A 19,867-nucleotide genomic window follows, 5' to 3' on the forward strand; every position below is an offset into this window, starting at 1 on the left:
TAGCTGGGGCAAAGAAAAGAGATCAGTCCCTTTCACTCACGTGTCCAAAATGGAGAAACAGTCTCAGAGGCCCCCACCTTCAGCTTCCTTCAGAGCAAGCTTCCTCAGACCCCAGGAACAACACCGACCCAAAAAATCCTCTCTCCCGAGTCTCCAGACCCTCCTATCTTTAAGGACACCATCCAAGTTGCCTCCCCTCAGTCCTCACATCTACCAATCACTCTTCATCAATTTCCCTGTCAATGGAGGCTCTCGCTTAACCCAGGACCGCCCAGAGGTTTCTGGCTTTTGCACATGTCTGTTGAAGGTCATATTTTTCAAATGATTAAATCTTTACTCTTTTGTTACAGCCCTTTCTAAATCCTGTTAACTTGAGTATGGTAGAGATTGGAATAATTAAATTTTGATCTAGGCTGCAGCCCTTACTCAATCCTATTAGGACTGAATAGGGTGGAGATTTATTCCAAGTATCTCCATTGTATCAATTCTAAAATCAATCAAGACTCAAAGAAATTCCTGTTCTATGCTTAAGCATAGGTCAAAGTCCTTTCCATTGTTCAGCAAAGGGTTTCTGTCCTAAAGTAATCTTAAGAAGGGAAGAGAAGGAACCTCCCATGCCAATGGAGTTCCCATTCCAATAGACTATCAGTAAGAAATTTTCCAAGTATGAAATATCCCAATGGTGAAATTTTCAACAATTATAAGTCTAAGGAAATTTGAGGTTTACAAACCATTCCAGTATCTTTGCCAAGAAAAACCCAAATGGCAGGCATCTGGGTGGCTCAGTGGATTGAGAACCATGCCTAGAGATGGGAGATCCTAGATTCAAATCTGGAAGTGATAAAGTCCATTACATTTTCAGAAAAATTTATCAACTTTTATTAAATTACCAAGGGAATATTTTATAGAACATCAAAAGTATAATTTTGGCAGCATTGTCATTTTAATTGTAGTACATGATGTATTTGTGCGCAATGACTATTTCTCCAATATTTAAAATGTTTTTAATTTCTTTTTAGGAGAATTTTACAATTCTAGTCTTTTGAGAACTTTACAGACATTACTCCCTAGATAATGTTTGAATTTTGTAGTTAATTTGGAATGAGATTTCCCTTTTTTTGATTAAACACTTTCAGTAGTAGTTTATTTTCCCAATTACAAGTAAAAACAATTTCTAACATTCATTTTCTAATATTTTGAGCTCCAAAATTCTTCCCTCCACTTCTCCCCTTCCTCCTCCCTGAGGCAATAAGCAAATTGATATACACTATACACGTGACCATGCAAAACATTTTCCTATTAATCCTGTTGTGGAAGAAGACATGTATCAAAAAAAAATCAAAACCCATCAAAGAAATAATGTGAAAAATGGTCTGCTTCAATCTGCATTCATAATCCATCATTTCTTTCTCTGGAGGTGAATAGCATTTTTCATGATAGATACTTTGGAGTTATCTTGGATCATTCTGTTGCTGAGATAGCCAAGTCATTCACAGTTGATCATTGTACAATACTGCTATTACTGTGTACAATATTCTGGTTTTGCATGCTTCACTTAGTCATATAAGCATTTCCAGGTTTTTCTGAAGTCATCCTTCTCAGGACTTCCTATAGCACAATAGTATTCCCTAATAATCATATACCACAACTTATTCAACCATTCTGCCGGGCATCTTCTCAATTTCCAATCTTTTGCCATGACAAAAAGGGCTGCTATAAATGTTTTTGTATAAATAGCACTTCTTCTCCCCCGGCTTTTAATCTCTTTGGGGATATAAACTTTGGGCAAAGAATCAAATTATTATCCAGAAAGATTAGATCAGTTCACAACTCCACCAGCAGTGCATTAGTGTTCCACTTTTCCTGCATCCCCTCCAACATTTCTTATTTTCCTTTTCTGTCATATTAGCCAATCTGGTGGCTGTGGTACCTAAGGGTGATGCCTAAGAGTCATTTTAATTTGCATTGCTCTAATTAGTAGGCATTTAGAACACTTTTTTCATATGACCTTGGATAGTTTTTATTTCACCTGAAAACTGCCAGTGCATATCCCTTGACAATTTAGCAATTGGGGAATGACTTGCATTCTTAAAATTTTGACTCAATTTTCTATATCTTTGAGAAATAAGGCCTTTGTCAGAGACAATAGTAAAATTTGCTCTTCTTATCTTGGTAGCATTGTTTTGGTTTTGCAAAAAAATTTTAAATGTAATGCAATCAAAATTATTCATGTTATATCCTAGTGCTCTCTTATTTAGTAATAAACTTTTCTCTTATCATAATCCATGCTCATGTAATTTGCCTATTGTGTCACCTTTTATGTCTAAATCATATACCTATTTTGACCTTAACTTGATATATGGTATGATTTTGGTCTCTACCTAGTTTCTGCCAAACTACTTTCCAGTTGTCCTAGCAGTTTTTGTCAAATAGTGAGTACTTGTCCCCAAAGTTGAGATCTTTGGGTTTATCAGACTTTAGATTACTATGGCCATTTACTACTGTGTGTTGTTGTGATCTATTCTATTGATCCACTATTCCATTTTTAGGCCTTATTAGAATGTTTTGATGAATACTACTTTATAATACAGTTTGAGATCTTTGAGATTTGGGATTGCTAGATCAGCTTCCTTTCACTTTTCCCCCCCATTTTTCCTTTGATATTCTTGGCCATTTGTTCTTCCAGATACATTTTGTTATTATTTTTTCTAGCTCAATGAAATAACTTTGTGGCAGTTTGATTGGTATGGTAAATTAATTTAAGTACAATTAATATGGCAGCAAAGGAAAGAGATAAACATTGGAGGGGAGGTGACAAAATTGGGACCCTGATACCCTGCTGGTGGAGTTGTGAATTGATCCAACCATTCTGGAGGGCAATTTGGGACTATGCCCAAAGGGCGCTAAAAGACTGTCTGCCCTTTCATCCAGCCATAGCACTTCTGGGTTTGTACCCCAAAGAGATAATAAGGAAAAAGACTTGTACAAGAATATTCATAGCAGCACTCTTTGTGGTGGCCAAAAATTGGAAAATGAGGGGATGCCCATCAATTGGGGAATAGCTGAACAAATTGTGGTATATGTTGGTGATGGAATACTATTGTGCTCAAAGGAATAATAAAGTGAGGAATTCCATGGGAACTGGAATGACCTCCAGGAATTGATGCAGAGTGAAAGGAGCAGAGCTAGGAGAATATTGTACACAGATATTAGAACATTGTAGCACAATCAAATGTAATGGACTTTTTTACCACTAGCAATGCAATGATCCAGGACAATCCTGGGGAATATATGAGAAAGAACACTATCCACATCCAGAGAAAGAACCATGGGAACAGAAATGCATTAGAAAATTATATGATTAATGTAGTGAATAAGGATTTGATTAGGGTTTTGATGTTAAAGGATCACTGTCCTGCAAATATGAATGACATGGAAATAAGGTTTGAACAATGATACATGTATAACCCAATGGAACTGCTTGTCGGCTTTGGGAGAAGGGAGGAGATATTTGGGGGAATCATGAATCATGTAACCATGGAAAAATATTCTAAATAAAATTTTTAAATAAATACATAAATACATAAAAAATTAAAAAAGAAATGGTCCTATCTGCCTTGGGTTGGAGTGGAATGGAATTTTCCTTGTAGTTATTGATTCATGAATTTAAAAAATACCTATTATTTTGAAATGCTGTTGTAGTTTAAGGATTCTGTCACTTACATTTTTTGCCAAAGCTATTAAACATCTCAGGTTATATATACATATATATATATATATACACACATATGTATGTATATATATACATATATATATTTGCTGATTTCAAAGAACTTTCTAAGTAAATCATATCAACTATAGTTTTATCCCCTTTTTATCTATCTTTATGCCTTCAATTTCTTCCTCTTATCTTATTCCTACTGCTAGCATTCCAGAGACAATATAAAATGATAGTGGGAAAAGTGTGTATCCTTGTTTTACTTTCATATTTGTTGGAAAGGATTCTCAATGTATTCCCAATCCATTTGATATAATTGTAGCCTTAGTTTTAAAACCTGGCTTTAGTTAGATGATTTTTACAATAATTTTAAGAAAAGGTCTCTCTCTGTCTATACTTCTCAGGAGTTTTGCCATAAAATAATATTGCATTGTCAATGGTTTTTTTCTACAACTGGAATCATGTGTTTGGGATGTTTTGGTTTTTTAATATGATTTATTATGTTGATTATTTTTTCAAGGTTCCTATTGCATTCCTAATATAAATCCTACTTGATCATAATATAATGATTAACTTTTTTTTTTTGCTAAATTGCTGTAGTCTTTTAGAAAGTATTAAAAAAATTAGTCAATAGTCATGAATGATACTGGACTATAGTTTTCTTTGAGTTTTGTCTTTAGCAGGTTTATGTATTAATACTATATTTATCAGGGATAGCCAGGTGGTGCAGTTAATTGAGAACTAGGCCTGGAGATGGGAGGTTCAGGGTTCAAAACTGAGTGTTTGACCCTAGATAAGTCACTTAACTTCCATTGCCTAGTCTTTACCACTCTTCTGCCTTGGAACCAATACACAGTATTGATTATAAGTCAAAAAGCAAGGACTTTTTTAAAGACTATATTTGCTTCATAAAAGAATCCTGGTACTTTTCTATCTTTTTAAATATTTAAGAATAATTTGTGAAGTATGGCTACAAATTTTCTTTAAAATATGATGGAATCTTTTGTGAGTACATCAAAATCAGAAGGTCTTTACCCTCTCTTTGGTAGTTCTTTTACAGCTAGATCTAATTCTTTTTCTAAGGTTTGGTTATTTAATGTTGCTATCTGGCATAGTAATCTGAGTATTTTATGTTTTTAAAGTATTCATTTCTTTTGTGTTCTATTTTGCATATGTAACTGCATACATAATATATTCTCATTATTTTTATTTCTTCTGATTTCATCTTGCTTACTCTATATATTGTTGATTTGATATTCTGCTCTTTAAAAAAAAAATCAGATTGCCACTGCCTTGTAGGATATGCCCCATGAATTCCCCCTTTCTGTTGCTCCTTACTCCCAGAACAATATCAATTATTTATATGTCAGAAAGGACACTGCCCCCAGGTAGGGCCTGTCCCCCACCATAACCCTGATTATCAGCTATCACTGATCTCTCCTATAGGCTTTTCACTTTCTGAGACTTAAGTTGCCATTCATTGCTAGCTCACTCCTCTCTATCCTCCTTATCCCTACCCCTTTCATTCACCCAACTATGCTCTAATGTCATCCCACAAAATAGCATCAATTTACCTATAGGCAGTTGCCAAATTCTCTCCATAATGCCCTATATCTACCTCTTCACTCCTCTAGCAAATTTCTTTTTTCATGACTGCCTATATACATTCAGAAAGAAGTCTTACTGACCTCTGGATTGCCACTCTCTTGCTGTTATTCTTCTCACCTGCTACTTTTAGTCATGCCTCTTACATATCTGTTGTTTGGGGTGTTTAAGAAGCAAACAATCTCTTCAGATCTGATTTTCTTTTTTAAAAGGTTTCAAACATTTGAAACTATGCCCAAAGGACTCTAACACTGTACATGCCTTCTGATCTAGCAGTACCAAATACCAATATCATATCCCAAAGAGTTTAAAAAAGGGAGAGGGAAAGATCCATTTGTACAAGAATATTTGTTGTAGCTCTTTTCATGGTAACAAAGAATTGGAAATAGAGGGATTGTCCATCAATTGGGGAACTGCTGAACAAATTGTAGTATATAATTTAATGGAATATTATTGTGCTATAAGAAATAATGAGCAGAATGATTTCAGAAAAACCTAGAAAGACTTATGTGAACTTATGCAAAGAGGAGTGAGCACAACCAGAGCATCGTACACAGCAATAAGTGTTTGTGAATGACCTAGTTCAGTGGTGGTGAACCTTTTAGAACCTTATAGAGGCCACATGACATGCCCCATCACCTTAACTGAGTGCTGTCCCCTGCCCCCCCAAGACTGAGTGCCCCCCCATTGCCACCTTGCTCCAGAGAGGGGTGAGGAGAAAAGGAGAAAGTGGCCTGAGAACTCCACTGAGGGGAGAGAGTAAGTGCAGAGAGCTGGGGAGGTGGGGTAGAGAGGGGTTAGGGAGCAGCTCCACTGGATTCCCTCCACCTTTCTAGTAATTAACTTTGCCAGGTTCAGTGCACATGCCCACAAAGAGGTCTCTGTGTGCCATCTTTGGCACAAATGCCATAGGTTCATCATCACTTATTCCCAGCAATAAATGATCCAAGACAATTCCAGAGCCTCACAATGAACATGCCAGCTGCATCCAGAGAAAGAACTGATAGTGTTGAGATGAGAATGTGATAGTAATATTATAACTAACTAAATTACTTTTCATTTCCTCTACTTCTGGATGATTACTTTCATTAACCCTGAGTAGAATAGCTTCTTTAAAATAAACTTCTAGCAGTGCTAGCACTGCAGTTTTAAATGATGTGAATAGTATATGAAAAGGATATATAATTTTTCCCAATATTTGATGTTCTAGTCATTGACATATTTGGAAAAAATATATAACTGTGTTTTCCTTTTTAGGAAAGTATAGATCTGGGTGAAATCATGTTTTCCCTTTGTTATTTACCTACGGCTGGGCGTATGACATTAATAGTCATCAAGTGCAGAAATCTCAAGGCAATGGATATCATGGGATCATCAGGTGTGTACACATCCAGCCATTAAATCAAGATGCCCACTTCAAAACAAAACATACCACTAGTCTGTGTTCTTGATCTAGCTATCATTCTACTGAGTACATATTATTTCTGAAGCATAATAATAGCAGTAGAATAAATTGAAAACTGAATTAAAAATTTTTAAGTTTGTTTAAAATGGAAGCCATATATAAAATATATTCCAGCTCTATGGTTCTGTCTTTCCAGAATTACAATTTTTGTTTTGTTTTTGGAACTCTGCTTGTAATGTTTTCGTGCTCATATGTTTTAGTAAATTCTCAGGAAGAAATATTTAAAACCAAAAGAGCTATTTAATTGCTTGAAAGTAAATTTCTTTACTTCCTGATTTACATTACTATATGTGAGAACCTCTTGACAGCATACTTAGAATGAAACTATTTCCTTTTTCTGAAATATAGGATAATGAGTTTACTACTAAATCCACTGTTTTCATTTGTATTTTTGTTGCATTTCCAAGCCAGGAAATTGAACAAGGAGTGGCAACTGAATGCTCAGTAGAACATTAAAAAAAAAAAAGCTAATAATGATGCATGAATAGATATAATCTAAATTCTAGATGGCCTCTGTGGGGCAGAAGAGAGCCAATATGATTGTGGGGGTGTAGGCAGGTCAACCCCAGAATAGCTCAAGGCTAAGATCCCTATGTCCTTTTTCTGGTCCCTGAATATATAGTATATTAGAATGTTTGTTCCCCCAAATGTTACCAGTTTAAGATATACAGTTTCAGCATAAAGCTGTGTTCCTAACTGCTATCCTTTAAAGGGAGAGAGTTCCCCCAAACTTGTACCCACTAAGTTACTCCCTTCTATTTCACCCCAACACTGGTTACAAAAAAGAAAATCACAAATGGTGAATAGCAAAAAAAAAATCCATTTAACCAAACAAGGAACAAATAGAAATTGGAAAAATTATATAGGTTATAATATGCCAGAACTCTTTAGATGGGAACAAGATGAAATATCATCTCATCCAAGGGAACTCTTATCTTACCCAAGGGGAAATTCCCCAAAGATTTTTAGGCAGATAAGCTGGAAATCAAGGACATGTCAAAGATCCGGCATTTCCTCCATGCTTGCATCTTCAAAAGTTTCTCTCTCCACCTTCTCTGTCTCCCTGTCTGTCTCTTTCTGCTTTGTTTCTCCTTTTCACTATTTGCAGGAGTTGGTCCCACAGAGCACTTTCCACCACATGTGTCTAGATGCTGAGTTTACATTATTGTAGTAAAAATTAAATATGAATCTCACATAATTAGCCTGATTGTTTAACATCTTATTGGATCAGTCTGTTCCTGCAGAAATCAAAATTATCCAAGCCCTTAAAGTTGCCTTTCTTAAATAAAAATAAATATTCTTCCATTTTTATCAAAACTAGTCAGATCAAATTAATTCAAAGATTATTTAATCCTGATCAATTAATAATACTAAAATACACAATTATATATATTATCTCAACCTGCTATCATTTTTGTAATTGAAACTGTTAATATAAATCCTGCTATACATTTTTTCCTGGTCTAACCTGCACATTCTTCACTGTGGTGGACTTAGTATGACATTCCTTCCAACAATCCAGCTAGTAACTGAGCTGCAATTTACAGTATTACAAAGCTCCCTGAAGTATTAAAAGGTTAAGTGTATTACCAATGGTATAGAGTTATTAGGTGTCAGAGGGGGGTTTAAGCCAGGTCTTCCTGACTCCAAAACAGGAGCTTTATTTGCTTTACCATTGCTCTCATAAGCAATAAGACTGGAAAGCCTAAGTGTTACATGAAAACCATTCTTCTCCTATATTAAATATTAACAGTACTGAGCTATACTTTGATTGGAATTCCATAATCTCACAGTTTTATAAAAATATTGGTTTTTTTCAGATCCATATGTAAAAGTGTCATTAATGTGTGAGGGCCGAAGATTAAAAAAAAGAAAAACAACTACTAAAAAAAATACTTTAAATCCAATTTATAATGAAGCCATAATTTTTGATATTCCTCCTGAGAATGTGGACCAAGTCAGCCTTTTGATTGCTGTCATGGATTATGATAGGTAAGTATGTCTTCCTGTCTAAATGGTCTTTCCAGAACTGCATTATTAGATTTTAGGATGTAGGTATTTGGATTTGCAGGTTTATTTTCTCTTATCACAAGGTTTTAAATTTTTAATAGATTAAGTGAAATAGTAGACATACACATGTGAACATCTTTTTTAAAAATTTAAAGGTAAATTAATGGCATTAATTTTTAGCAGTATTGTTGAGTGGGGAAAGCACCGTGCTAGAAGCTAACTAGTTATGTTGGGCAAATCACTCTCACTAGAATTTCTTTTTTCATCTATAAACGAGGTATTACTCATAAATCTTTTATGATGGTAAGAAACGGAAAAGAAGTAGAGGAGCCAAGGATAAATTCAATCCATTCTATAAACTACCAAACTGGCTTTAATGCCATTTTGCATGTCATACAACATGCTAAAAAAATCCAGCCCATGACCTAACCAAATAAGACACACACTTTTTGGCTTAACATTTTAATTGTAACATATCTTTTACTACTTTCCTCTACAAACTCTCCTTCCCTTCAGAAAATTGGCTGATTTACTGTCCTCCAAAAGGCCTGGAACCTCTGGACTTTTGTTCATGGCATTTCCTCTGTTTAGAATATTTTTCTCTTTTCCTGCCTCTAGCCCACTCCTGACAAATACACACATAGGAATGGACATATTTAAAGTGAGGCCAAATTGTATTAGATAATATTGCATACGAAGGGTACAGCCCAGTTTGACTAATTTATTCTATATAGCATACATATATGCCTATATATGATACCTATGATATATCTATTACATATATGTATATGCAGTATGTATATATTTATAAATGAATGAATTCATTCAACTTAGATCATGTGGTGTTTTCTACAAAATAATTTACCATTCAGCTCTTAGTCAGAAAATAATTTGCATTACAAACTATTTCTATAGAAAGAAATCATATTACATTTGTATTATTAGATTTGTCAGTACTTTTTCCAGGTGAATATTTTGTACTTATATTTTTCATTTTGAAAATATGCATAATTCAGGCACAAGTAAAAGGTTCTAGGTACGGTGCATATTACACATAAATGATTTTCTGACATTACAAAACTTATACTACGTAATACATTTTGGAATCATTTGACTTTGTAGATTTGGTATTACTTAAATGTTAATATATTAATTCTATTGCAATAAGATAAACTCACTATAGCAAAATCTTAGTTTTGATCATGAATTTGCATATGTTATGATGTATGATAATTCATTTATATTTGAACATAAAATTAAAAGCGTAATCCTCAATTATTCATAGGGTAGGACACAATGAGGTAATAGGAGTATGTAGGACAGGACTGGATGCTGAAGGTCTTGGACGAGATCATTGGAATGAAATGCTAGCCTATCACAGAAAACCAATAACTCATTGGCATCCATTGCTAGAAGTAAGTCTACTTTTTTTGTTTAAAATCCTTACCTTCTGTTTGAGAATCAGTACTGTGTATTGGTTCCATGGCAGAAGAATGGTAAGGGCTAGTCAATAGTTTTGTTGAACTATTATTACATGAATTATGTCATAAGTTGAAATATAATTTATATTTTAATACTTTACCAACACCTTCCCATGTGTCTGGTGCTATGGATCAGAGACAAACAGAGAGAGACCGAAAGAGAGACATTGAGAACCAGAGGGAGAGGCACACTTTATTCTTCTAAGCAGAATGGCATGCATGCAGCATTCCTTTCCTAAGAAAGGAGCCCACCAGCTAAAGGGTTGAACTAGCTTTTATTTCTCAAAACTATATAACTCAGGAGGAGGGGTGCAACTCCTATCAGTTCTTTCCCTGGAGGCAAATGGCATTTTTTATTCTGAATTCTTTGGAATTCTCCTGGATTATTGTATTGTTGAGATTAGCAATGTTTCAGTTGTACATCATACAATATTGCTGTTTTTGTGCAGTGCTCTCCTCATTCTGCTTCCTTCACTCTGTATCAGTAGGTCTTTTCCATTTTTTTTTCCAAAATCATCTTGCTCATCATTTCTTATGACAATATTTCATCATAATCACATAATCACATACCACGACTTACTCAGCCATTCCCCAAATGATGACCATACCCTCACTTTCCAATTTTTTGCCACCACACAAAGAACTGCTATAAATATTTTTGTACATATAGGTCCTTTTCCTTTTTGTTTTTTATCTCTTTGGGGTACAGATTGAGTGATAGTATTGCTGGATAAAAGAGTATGAGTCTTTTGGGCATAGTTCCAAAATGGTCTCCATAATGGTCAAATTAGTCCATAACTCCCCCAAAGTATATTAGTGTCTCAATCTTCCCATATCCCCTCCAACTTTTATCATTTCCCTTTTCTGTCATATTAGCCAATATGATAGGTATGAGGTGGTTCCTCTGAGTTGTTTTAATTTGTTTTTCTCTAATTAATAGTAATTTAGGTTGTGGAGGTAGAAAAATTTTAATCTTAAAAAGCATTATTTCATCTAATAATAGATAACTTTGATTACTTCATCTGAAAACTGCCTGTTCTTATCCCTTGACCTTCATGGGGAATGACTTGTACACAGATGGATTCATTTGATTCATTTCTCTATGTATTTGAAAAATGAGATCTTCATTAGAGTAACTTGTATTATACTTTATCCCAACTCTCTGCCTATCCAACTCTCTCTCCTTTTACCTTGTCCATCCTCAAAAGTGTTTTGCTTCTGACTGCCACCTCCCCCAATTTTCTTCCCCTTCAATCAACTTCTTTTCCTCCTGCTTTACCTATCCCCTTTCCCTCCTACTTTCCTATAGGCCAAGATAGATATCTATGCCCAACTGAGTGTGTATATTCTTCCTTCTTTGAGAAAATTCTGATGAGAGTAAAGTTCAAGCATCCTCCTCTCCACTTCTCCCATCTCTCCCTCACTGTAAAAGCTCTTTTGTACTTCTTTTTAATAAGACAATTAACCCAGTTCTAACTCTCCCTTAACTCTTCTCCCAGTGCATTTCTCTTTCTCAACCCTTAATTTTAATTTTTGTATATATCAACCCATCATAGTCAACTCATTGTTCTTTATGTATATTCCTTTAAATTGTCTCAATAATGATAAGGGTTTTAGGAGTTATCCTCTCTCTTATGATTTCTCTTTCCTATTAACCTTTTTAAGACTTCTCTTAAGTCTTGTACTTAAGAGTCAGATTTTCTATTTAACTCCAGTATTTCACCAGGAATGCCTGAAAGGCCTCTATTTCACTGAATTCTCATTCCTGGCCCCCCCTCCCCAAGGATAATACTTGGTTTTGCTAGGTAGGTAATTCTTGGTTGAAGTCCTAGCTCCTTTGCCCTCTGAAATACCAGATATCATATGTGGCTCCACATTATTGAAATTGTTTCTTTTTGGATGCTTGCAATATTTTCTCCTTAACCTGGGAGCTCCAGAATTTGGCTATACTCTTCCTAGGAGTTTTCATTTTGGAATTTTTTTAGGAGGTGACCAATAAATTCTTTTGGTTTCTATTTATCCCTCTGACTTTAGAATATCAGTGAAGATTTCTTTGATAATTTCTTGAAAGATGATGTCTTGGCTCTTTTTTTTTTTGAACATGGCTTTCAGTTAATCCAATAATTCTTAGATTATCTCTCTTGGATCTGTTTTACCAGTGAGATATTTCACACATTCTCTTATGTTTTCATTCTTTTGAATTTGTTTTATTGGTTTTTTTATGTCTTATGGAATCATTAGCTTCTACTTGATCAAGTCTAGTTTTTAAAGAATAGTTTTCTTCAGCAAGTTTTTGTACCTCCTTGTCCATTTGGCCAATTCTGCTTTTTAAAAAGTTTTTCTCTTAAGTGCATCTTCATGCTTCTTTTACCATTTGACCTATTCTGTTTTTAAGATGTTATTTTCTTCAGCATTTTTGTGCCTCCTTTTCTAAGCTATTGACTTTTTCATTATTTTCTTACATCACTAATTTCTTTTCCAAATTTTTCCTGTACTTTTTTATGTTGTTTTTAAAATCCTTTATTAGCTCTTCTAAGAATTATTTTTATACCCTAATACTATGATCACTATATCTGTTCCTGCTTAGTTTTCTTTCTCACTCTAGAACCACAACCAAGAACTACATCTAGGCAAAGCAACAGTGTCCTGCACCCAGTTTCATCAAAGGGTCTCCTGTAATCTCCTTCTGACTCTCTTAACCATCTGCTGGCTGAGAGCTATGGAAGTTGCTTCCCCCAATACACATGCCCCTTAGGTCTACTGCTGGCTTTTTGACATTAGGCCTGCTCTGAGATCTACTTTCACTCCAGTGAATGAAAGAGATCTTTCCTGCTCACCTAAGTTGTCTTGGGAAAGGAAATTCTTTTACTTTTTCCTCTTGTTTATTTTCCAGCTCCAGAATTCATTTTGAGCTGTTATTTTAAAGTTGTTTGGAAGGGAATTTGGAAGAGCTCAGGTAGACCCTGGTTTAACTGTGCCATCTTGGCTCTGCTCTCCATAGAACAACATTTCACACAATATAATATAATATGGAAGCTGTTAAATCTTGTGTGATCCTTATTGTGGCTTTGTGATATTTAAATTGTTTCTTTCTTTCTGCTTACAATATTTTTTTCCTTAACTTGGGAGTTCTGGAATTTGGTTATATTATTACTGAGAGTTTTTCATTTTAAGATCTTTTGAGGAGATAATCTGTGAATTCTTTGAATTTCTATTTTACCCTACATGAGATATTAGAGAAAATTTTCTTGATAATTACTTAAAATTTAATGTCTTGACTCTTTTGACAAATGGCTTTCAGTTAGTTCAATAATTTAATCAGATTTAGTTTTCCCCCAATTACACATGAAAGTGATTATTAATATTTATTTTAAAATTTTGACATCACCAATTTTCTTGTCTCCTCCCCTCCCCTCATTGAAATGGTAAGCAATCTGATATAGATTTTACATGCAAAGTCATGTAAAATATCTTTCCATGTTAATCTTTTTGTGGAAGAAAACTCAAACCCCACTCCACCCCCCAAAAAATGAGGAAAGAAAGTGAAATATAGTAGGCCCAGATGGGAACTCTTTTGGCTCACTGGTTGGGCTCCACTCCCAACCTAGTATGATTGACCTTTAATGATGACTTTTTGAATTGTCTTAGGTTGAAAAATTGTTTCATCCCTTCATTTTGTGAATTCTGCCCATACTCCAATGGAAACAACTTACAAAAAGAGAAACCTGGTCTGCTCAATAAACACTCCACAAAGCATTTTTTTTTCCAAATTAGGCTACATTGACTCCATTCTCTTCTCCGTTTGCTTTGCTTCTTTTCTTTTAGAATCTGGAACTTTCTGATTCTTACAACATTTCTTAAAATATTAATGTAAATTTTAAGCACTACTGGCTAACATTCTAAATTGATGGCATTTAAGGCAACTATAGAGAAACCTCTCTCTAAGTATAACTTAGAGATGCAATATGAGCAAAGCCTAGAAATTAAGCTCTCAACAAACAAAAGCTTTTTACAAACCATTACCAAAAAGAACCTTGTTATATTTCATATTATTCTAACTGTTCCGAAAAGTTTCCTAGACTTAAATTAGATATAATTTACAGGTATCAATTTGAAGTTCAACCTAACCTAGATATACAATCCTAAGATCAATTTCAAATTAAAATTTTAGTTAGTTACTCCAACTTATTTTTTCTTACTGCTAATTGTAGCTCACAATGATCTCAACCACACCCACTGCTCATAATGCAAGGGGGAGAAGAAAGAGAAAAAGGTGTCTTCTTTCACCCTTGGGTATTCATACACAGAAACATATACATGTTAACCACAAAAAAAAATCAAGTCAAAAATAACATATTGCCTGGAAGCTGCCCTTTGAAATGAAAGGGCATTTCAGAGTGGCCAAGAAGGAACTGCTGGATCACAGCAAACGTGATCACCAGGATTGGAATAGTAAGAGACCTGTTCCTCTCCACTTCTTCTTTGAAGACAGACAGGAAGGAATGGGTTAGATGAATCCAGCTGAATCTGGAATGGAGGTAAGTTAAAGAAGCATCATTGGAAGAACTAGCCTCCCAGAGGAAAGGAGGGACTTCAAGGGATGGAGATGAAGGAAAGTGAAGCCATTTCCAAATACCCACAACTACATAGTCCATAACTAAAAATATATAGATCACAGCCATCCTTTCAGTGGGGACTCTTAGAGGAACCTGAAATTGCTCATGGGTCTTTTACCAAGGCATCATAGCATTTGGAGTCTCTAATGAGATACAGAAAAAGAGGTTACTAAATAGTCCAGTGGAAGGTGGAGTACATCCTGGTTATGTGAGTTCTCAGAAACCTGAGCACAGTTGCAATAGATAAAGGCTAGACTGAGCTGGAGAGTGGGTTTCTTGTTCTTTAAGTCTGATTGTCCTCTTTTCAATTCAGTTCAGACAGTGAGGGTAGTTTCTGAGAATGAGGCAAGGCCAATTCTATCAATTCAGAATTATTATCTTCCTTTTGATTTGATTGTTCTAGCACTCCAGGAAAGATGCTAAAGTTCACAGGATTATAGTCTAAAAAAGGTGAATTTAATATTTCTTATTTTATTTGCAAGGGTTTTATGCTCTCATTTATGTCTGTTTTTATTGAGGTGCCATGCATAGTTGAGATAAAGGCATATTCCTTTCTATTCCCACTGGGTACTCTTCAGAGGTCTATCACCTCTAACTTTTCTAAAATTCTATTCATGTCTTAACTTCTTTTTTGATTATTTTTATATAAATATATCTAAGCCTAGGAGAAGTAAATTGACGTCTCCCATAAGTATAGTTCTTTTGCTCATTGGTTCAGTGGATAGAATGCCAGACCTCTAGTCAAGAAGATTTGTCTTTCTAAGTTCAAATCTAGCTGCAAACACTTAATAGTTGTCTGACTCTGGGTAAATCATTAAGTCTTATTCACCTAAGTTTCCTCATCTGTAAAATGAGCTGGAGATGCAAATGATAAACCATGCCAGAATCATTGCCAAGAGAATGCCAAATAGATGTCACAATTACATGAGACTAAAAATTACTAAACAATAAAAGAATATCATTTTAATGTCCATTTCTTTCTATAAATCATTTTAACTTTTCTAGAATTTTAACATTTTAACTTCTAGAATTTGGATATTACTTCGTTTTGTACATATTTGTTCAGTATTGATGTTACTTCATTGTCTATTTTATATTTTGAATGAATAAATTGCTGAACATAGATGCACCAAATTGCATGGTGTCCAAATTCATTTGTCCATGATATCTTTTATGATGTAGCTAGGTGGTTCAATGGATAGAGTGCCAGATCTAGAATCAAAAAGAGTCATCTTCCTCAATTCAAATCTGGCCTCAGACATTTGTTAGCTATGCAACCAACACAAAGTCACTTAACCCTTTTTGCCTCAGTTTCCTCATCTCTAAAATGAGCTGAAAGAAAGATATGATAAATTACTCCAGTATCTTTTTCAAGAAAACCCTAAAGAATCAGACACAATTGAAATGAATCAACAACATAGTGCCTTTTGGTAAAATACATTTTCCTTAAACATCTCCTTTTATTGGATGTGCTATTCCTTTTTCTGAGATTATGATTGCTACCCCCTCCCTTTTTTACTTCAGTTGATGAATAATAGATTCTACTCTAACCACATATTTTAACAATGTTTCGTTCTTGTTCAAGTGGCTCTCTTGTAAACAATATATTATTGGATACTAGTTTCTAATTCATTTTGGTATCATCTTCCATTTTGTGGGAGATTTCATTATATTCACATTCACATCTAAACTTGTTAACTATTCTCCTGTTTATCTCTTTTTTTAACCCTTTCCTTTCCACTGAAGATAATTCTGGTTTTCTTCTGATGACTTCTTCCTTTAATCTTCTCTCACTCTTATCATCTCTTTTTCTCAGCCACTTTCCCTTCTATTTCCAAGTTGGATAAGATGAATATCTATAGCCAACTCTGTGTGTGTGTGTGTGTTTGAATTAGAACCAATTCAAATGATAATGGGATTCTATTGTTACCCTTTGTGCATCTTTCTTCCTTGCATACCACTTTTAGGTAAGATAATTTCCCTTTCCCTCTTCTCCCAGTGCATCCCTTCTTCATCCATATCCTTTGAACCAATCTCTGTTACTAAGCTTATATTTCAATGAAACCGTTGATAAAAAAAATTCACCATATGCTCCAAAATATTTATAAGTTCACTCTTTGTGATAACTAAGAATTAGAAACAAAAAAGATATCCATTAAATTGGGAATGACTAAATAAATTGTAGTATATGAATGCAATGGAATATTACTGTGCTGTTCAAAATGATGTGTATGATGAATATAAAGAAACATGGAAAGGTGTATATGAACTGATGTAAAATAAGGTAAGCAGAGCCAAGAAAACAACATATACAGTAACTACTGCAATGTAAATGGGAAGGACAATGACACCAAAAATAAAAAATGAATGTAACAAATTTATAAAGATCAAAAGGAACCTGGATGAAGAATTAGAAGAGGACAACCCAAGTTATACCATGTGTAGAGTTGGGAGGTCCACAGGTGTTATGCATTACCCTTGTGTGTCCACCAGTTTTCCTGACTTTCCCCCCTCTCTAAACATACAATTTATTAGGGGCTTAGTGGATAGAGAGCCAAGTCTAAAGATGGGAGGTCCTGGGTTCAAATGTGACCTCAAACATTTCCTAGCTGTGTGACCCTAGGCAAGTTATTTAACACACACACACACACCCCCACCTAGCCCTTAATGTTCTTCTGCCCTGGAACCAACACCTAGCATTGAATCTAAGACTGAAGGTAAGGGTTTTTATAAAAGCAAACAAAGAAAAACAACAACAAAAATACTATTTGTCCCATGGGATGGCTTTCTATGAGGGGTGGGCAGAGGGATTAAAAAATAATAAAATTAAAAGTTACATAGGTTGTATTTCTTCTTTTCTCTGAGATGATTTAAAGGATCTTAAAAATTTTGAAGTGTTAAAAATATTCATTTTAATTGTACTTATCAGAATTTATCACTTTTTCTAAATGTTATTATATTATGGCCCAAAATAAAAATTTCTCACTTAGAATTGACTATATGCAGTTAATATAGAAATTTATACAATTGGTTAGCAAGCAATTGTTAAGTATCAGTCTTATCTAAGTTTGAGGCTTTTTCCCCATATAAAAGATCCTCCTTAATAAACACTTCACACCTGAATCAAGAGGGATGCAATCACTTTTTTATCTCAAACTTTATACTGAGCAATTTTCTTTCCATAGTAACCACTCTAAATCAAAAACTATTTCTAAAATATAAGACTAATCCCCAAATAGGATTAAGTATGCCTTATTTGTATATTCCATATTATGACATATATGCACCTAATGCCACTTCAAAGGGTAGGCACCACGTTGTATATATATGTTCTATGCATCAAATATCAGATTTGAATGTTAAAAATATTTAGCACTCAGCTAAGCAAAGCCCAACTAACTATATTTTTGAATTTTGTCATGCTGTTTGAATTTTCTTTCTTTCAGTTACCTGGACGGGCGACTAGTTTTGATAGTCAAGGGTCCTGTTCATCTCCCAAAAAATCACCTTAGTATCTTCAGGATGAACTTCAGATTGTCAGCACCCAGAAGCCTATCTTCCTCAAGTCCACAAAGAGATATGATTTAGCTTCTTCATCTAAACCATAAACATAGTTCTGTATAAAATTAAGGTTGTTCCTATTTTGCTGTTGTCTTGCTGATTATTATAATTTAATATTTCATATAAGTGAAACATTTCTTCCTTGTGCAAAGACATATATTGGTGTCTATTGTTATGCCTATCATGACGTTATTATTATTGTGACAGGACCATGCTCTATCTGTCTAAATATTATTTCTAGAAGTCATCCTTCTTTATATATATTCATCAAGTGCAAATAATAAATGATCATTCAGTAAAATACGTAACTTACTGATTTTGTTAAAGCTATAATAGTTGTATGTCTATGAACACTAGATTCTGTAATTGTATGGACAATTTCAATTGAGGGAACTTTCAAAAATCACTTAAACTTTCTGAAAGGAGTATGTTTCCTTGTCCTTAAGTTGAAGACATTCTTCTCTATAGTCCTTTCTTCTGTCCTATGTAATTTTGTACTCTGCCCTACACTAGTAAATAATGGATGCTTGGAGTTTATTGTAAAATTCTTCATAGTTATCAGCTCCTTCTGGAATAATCTTGATGTTATTTTTGTAGCATTATATTGGACTTTTCATCCATTCTAAATAGCAGCTTTTTATTTTACTGTGTTTGGTGGTGTCACTGCCAGAAAGTTTTGAACTTCAAGAAAGAGAAGTATTTGAAGAGTAAAAGATTTTTTAAAATCTTCATTATTAATTTAAGGACTAATCAGTAGCTAGAAAATGAAAACAAAGAAATTTAAATTTAAAGAAAAGTTAGTATCCATTTCTTTGGTCTGTTTCAATTAGTCATTTTGAATAAGCATTAATGTTTTTGAGATTAATGAAATCAGATTGTTTACCTTTAAGATTGCTCTTATAAAGTTTTCAATGCATCTAATGTAAAATTTCTGTAATGTAACATTTACTACATATCATATATTTGCATACGATAGACATTTATAGTAAAATATACTTTCAGAACAAAGCTCTCACAATGCTATCTGTACCCTTTCTTTTCTATGAGTATACAAACAATGATAGTGGCTTTTAATACCAATCAGGAAATAAACTATGGAATTATGTATTTTCTTTTTGTAATAAAAACAATAAATTACATTTTTACTATATTATAAAAATGGACCATAAACTATGTGACTATAGAATCAGTGAAAACAGTTAATAACTATGTAGACCTCAGATCTAAAATTCTTTCATGATTGTTGTTTCACCTTCATAAGGAACATGAATTCACCTACTGGTGATGTGCAGAGTTTATCTGACATTGGAGGTCTAATAGGAAGGAGCTGTTTGATGGGACTATTTACCTTATTTTTTAGGCATGCACTATGGACATAATATATCATGATCATCAAAATATTGAATTTTCA

At 34.1% G+C, this 19,867-nt stretch overlaps 1 protein-coding gene across 1 annotated transcript in view; it reads left to right on the forward strand.

Annotated features, from left to right (window-relative positions):
- The window catches only part of SYT10 (synaptotagmin 10), an 83,650-nt gene extending 64,186 nt beyond the window's left edge, over positions 1-19,464 (forward strand). The window contains exons 4-7 of the mRNA XM_001375190.4: positions 6,581-6,701; positions 8,609-8,780; positions 10,084-10,213; positions 18,342-19,464. Coding sequence (XP_001375227.1) covers positions 6,581-6,701; positions 8,609-8,780; positions 10,084-10,213; positions 18,342-18,407 — 489 coding nt within the window. The 3' untranslated portion in view covers positions 18,408-19,464. The remainder of the gene's footprint in view (positions 1-6,580; positions 6,702-8,608; positions 8,781-10,083; positions 10,214-18,341) is intronic.
- Positions 19,465-19,867: the final 403 nt, after the last annotated feature.

Source organism: Monodelphis domestica, chromosome 5 (assembly GCF_027887165.1).
Source record: "Monodelphis domestica isolate mMonDom1 chromosome 5, mMonDom1.pri, whole genome shotgun sequence".
Classification (NCBI taxonomy): Eukaryota; Metazoa; Chordata; class Mammalia; order Didelphimorphia; family Didelphidae; genus Monodelphis; species Monodelphis domestica.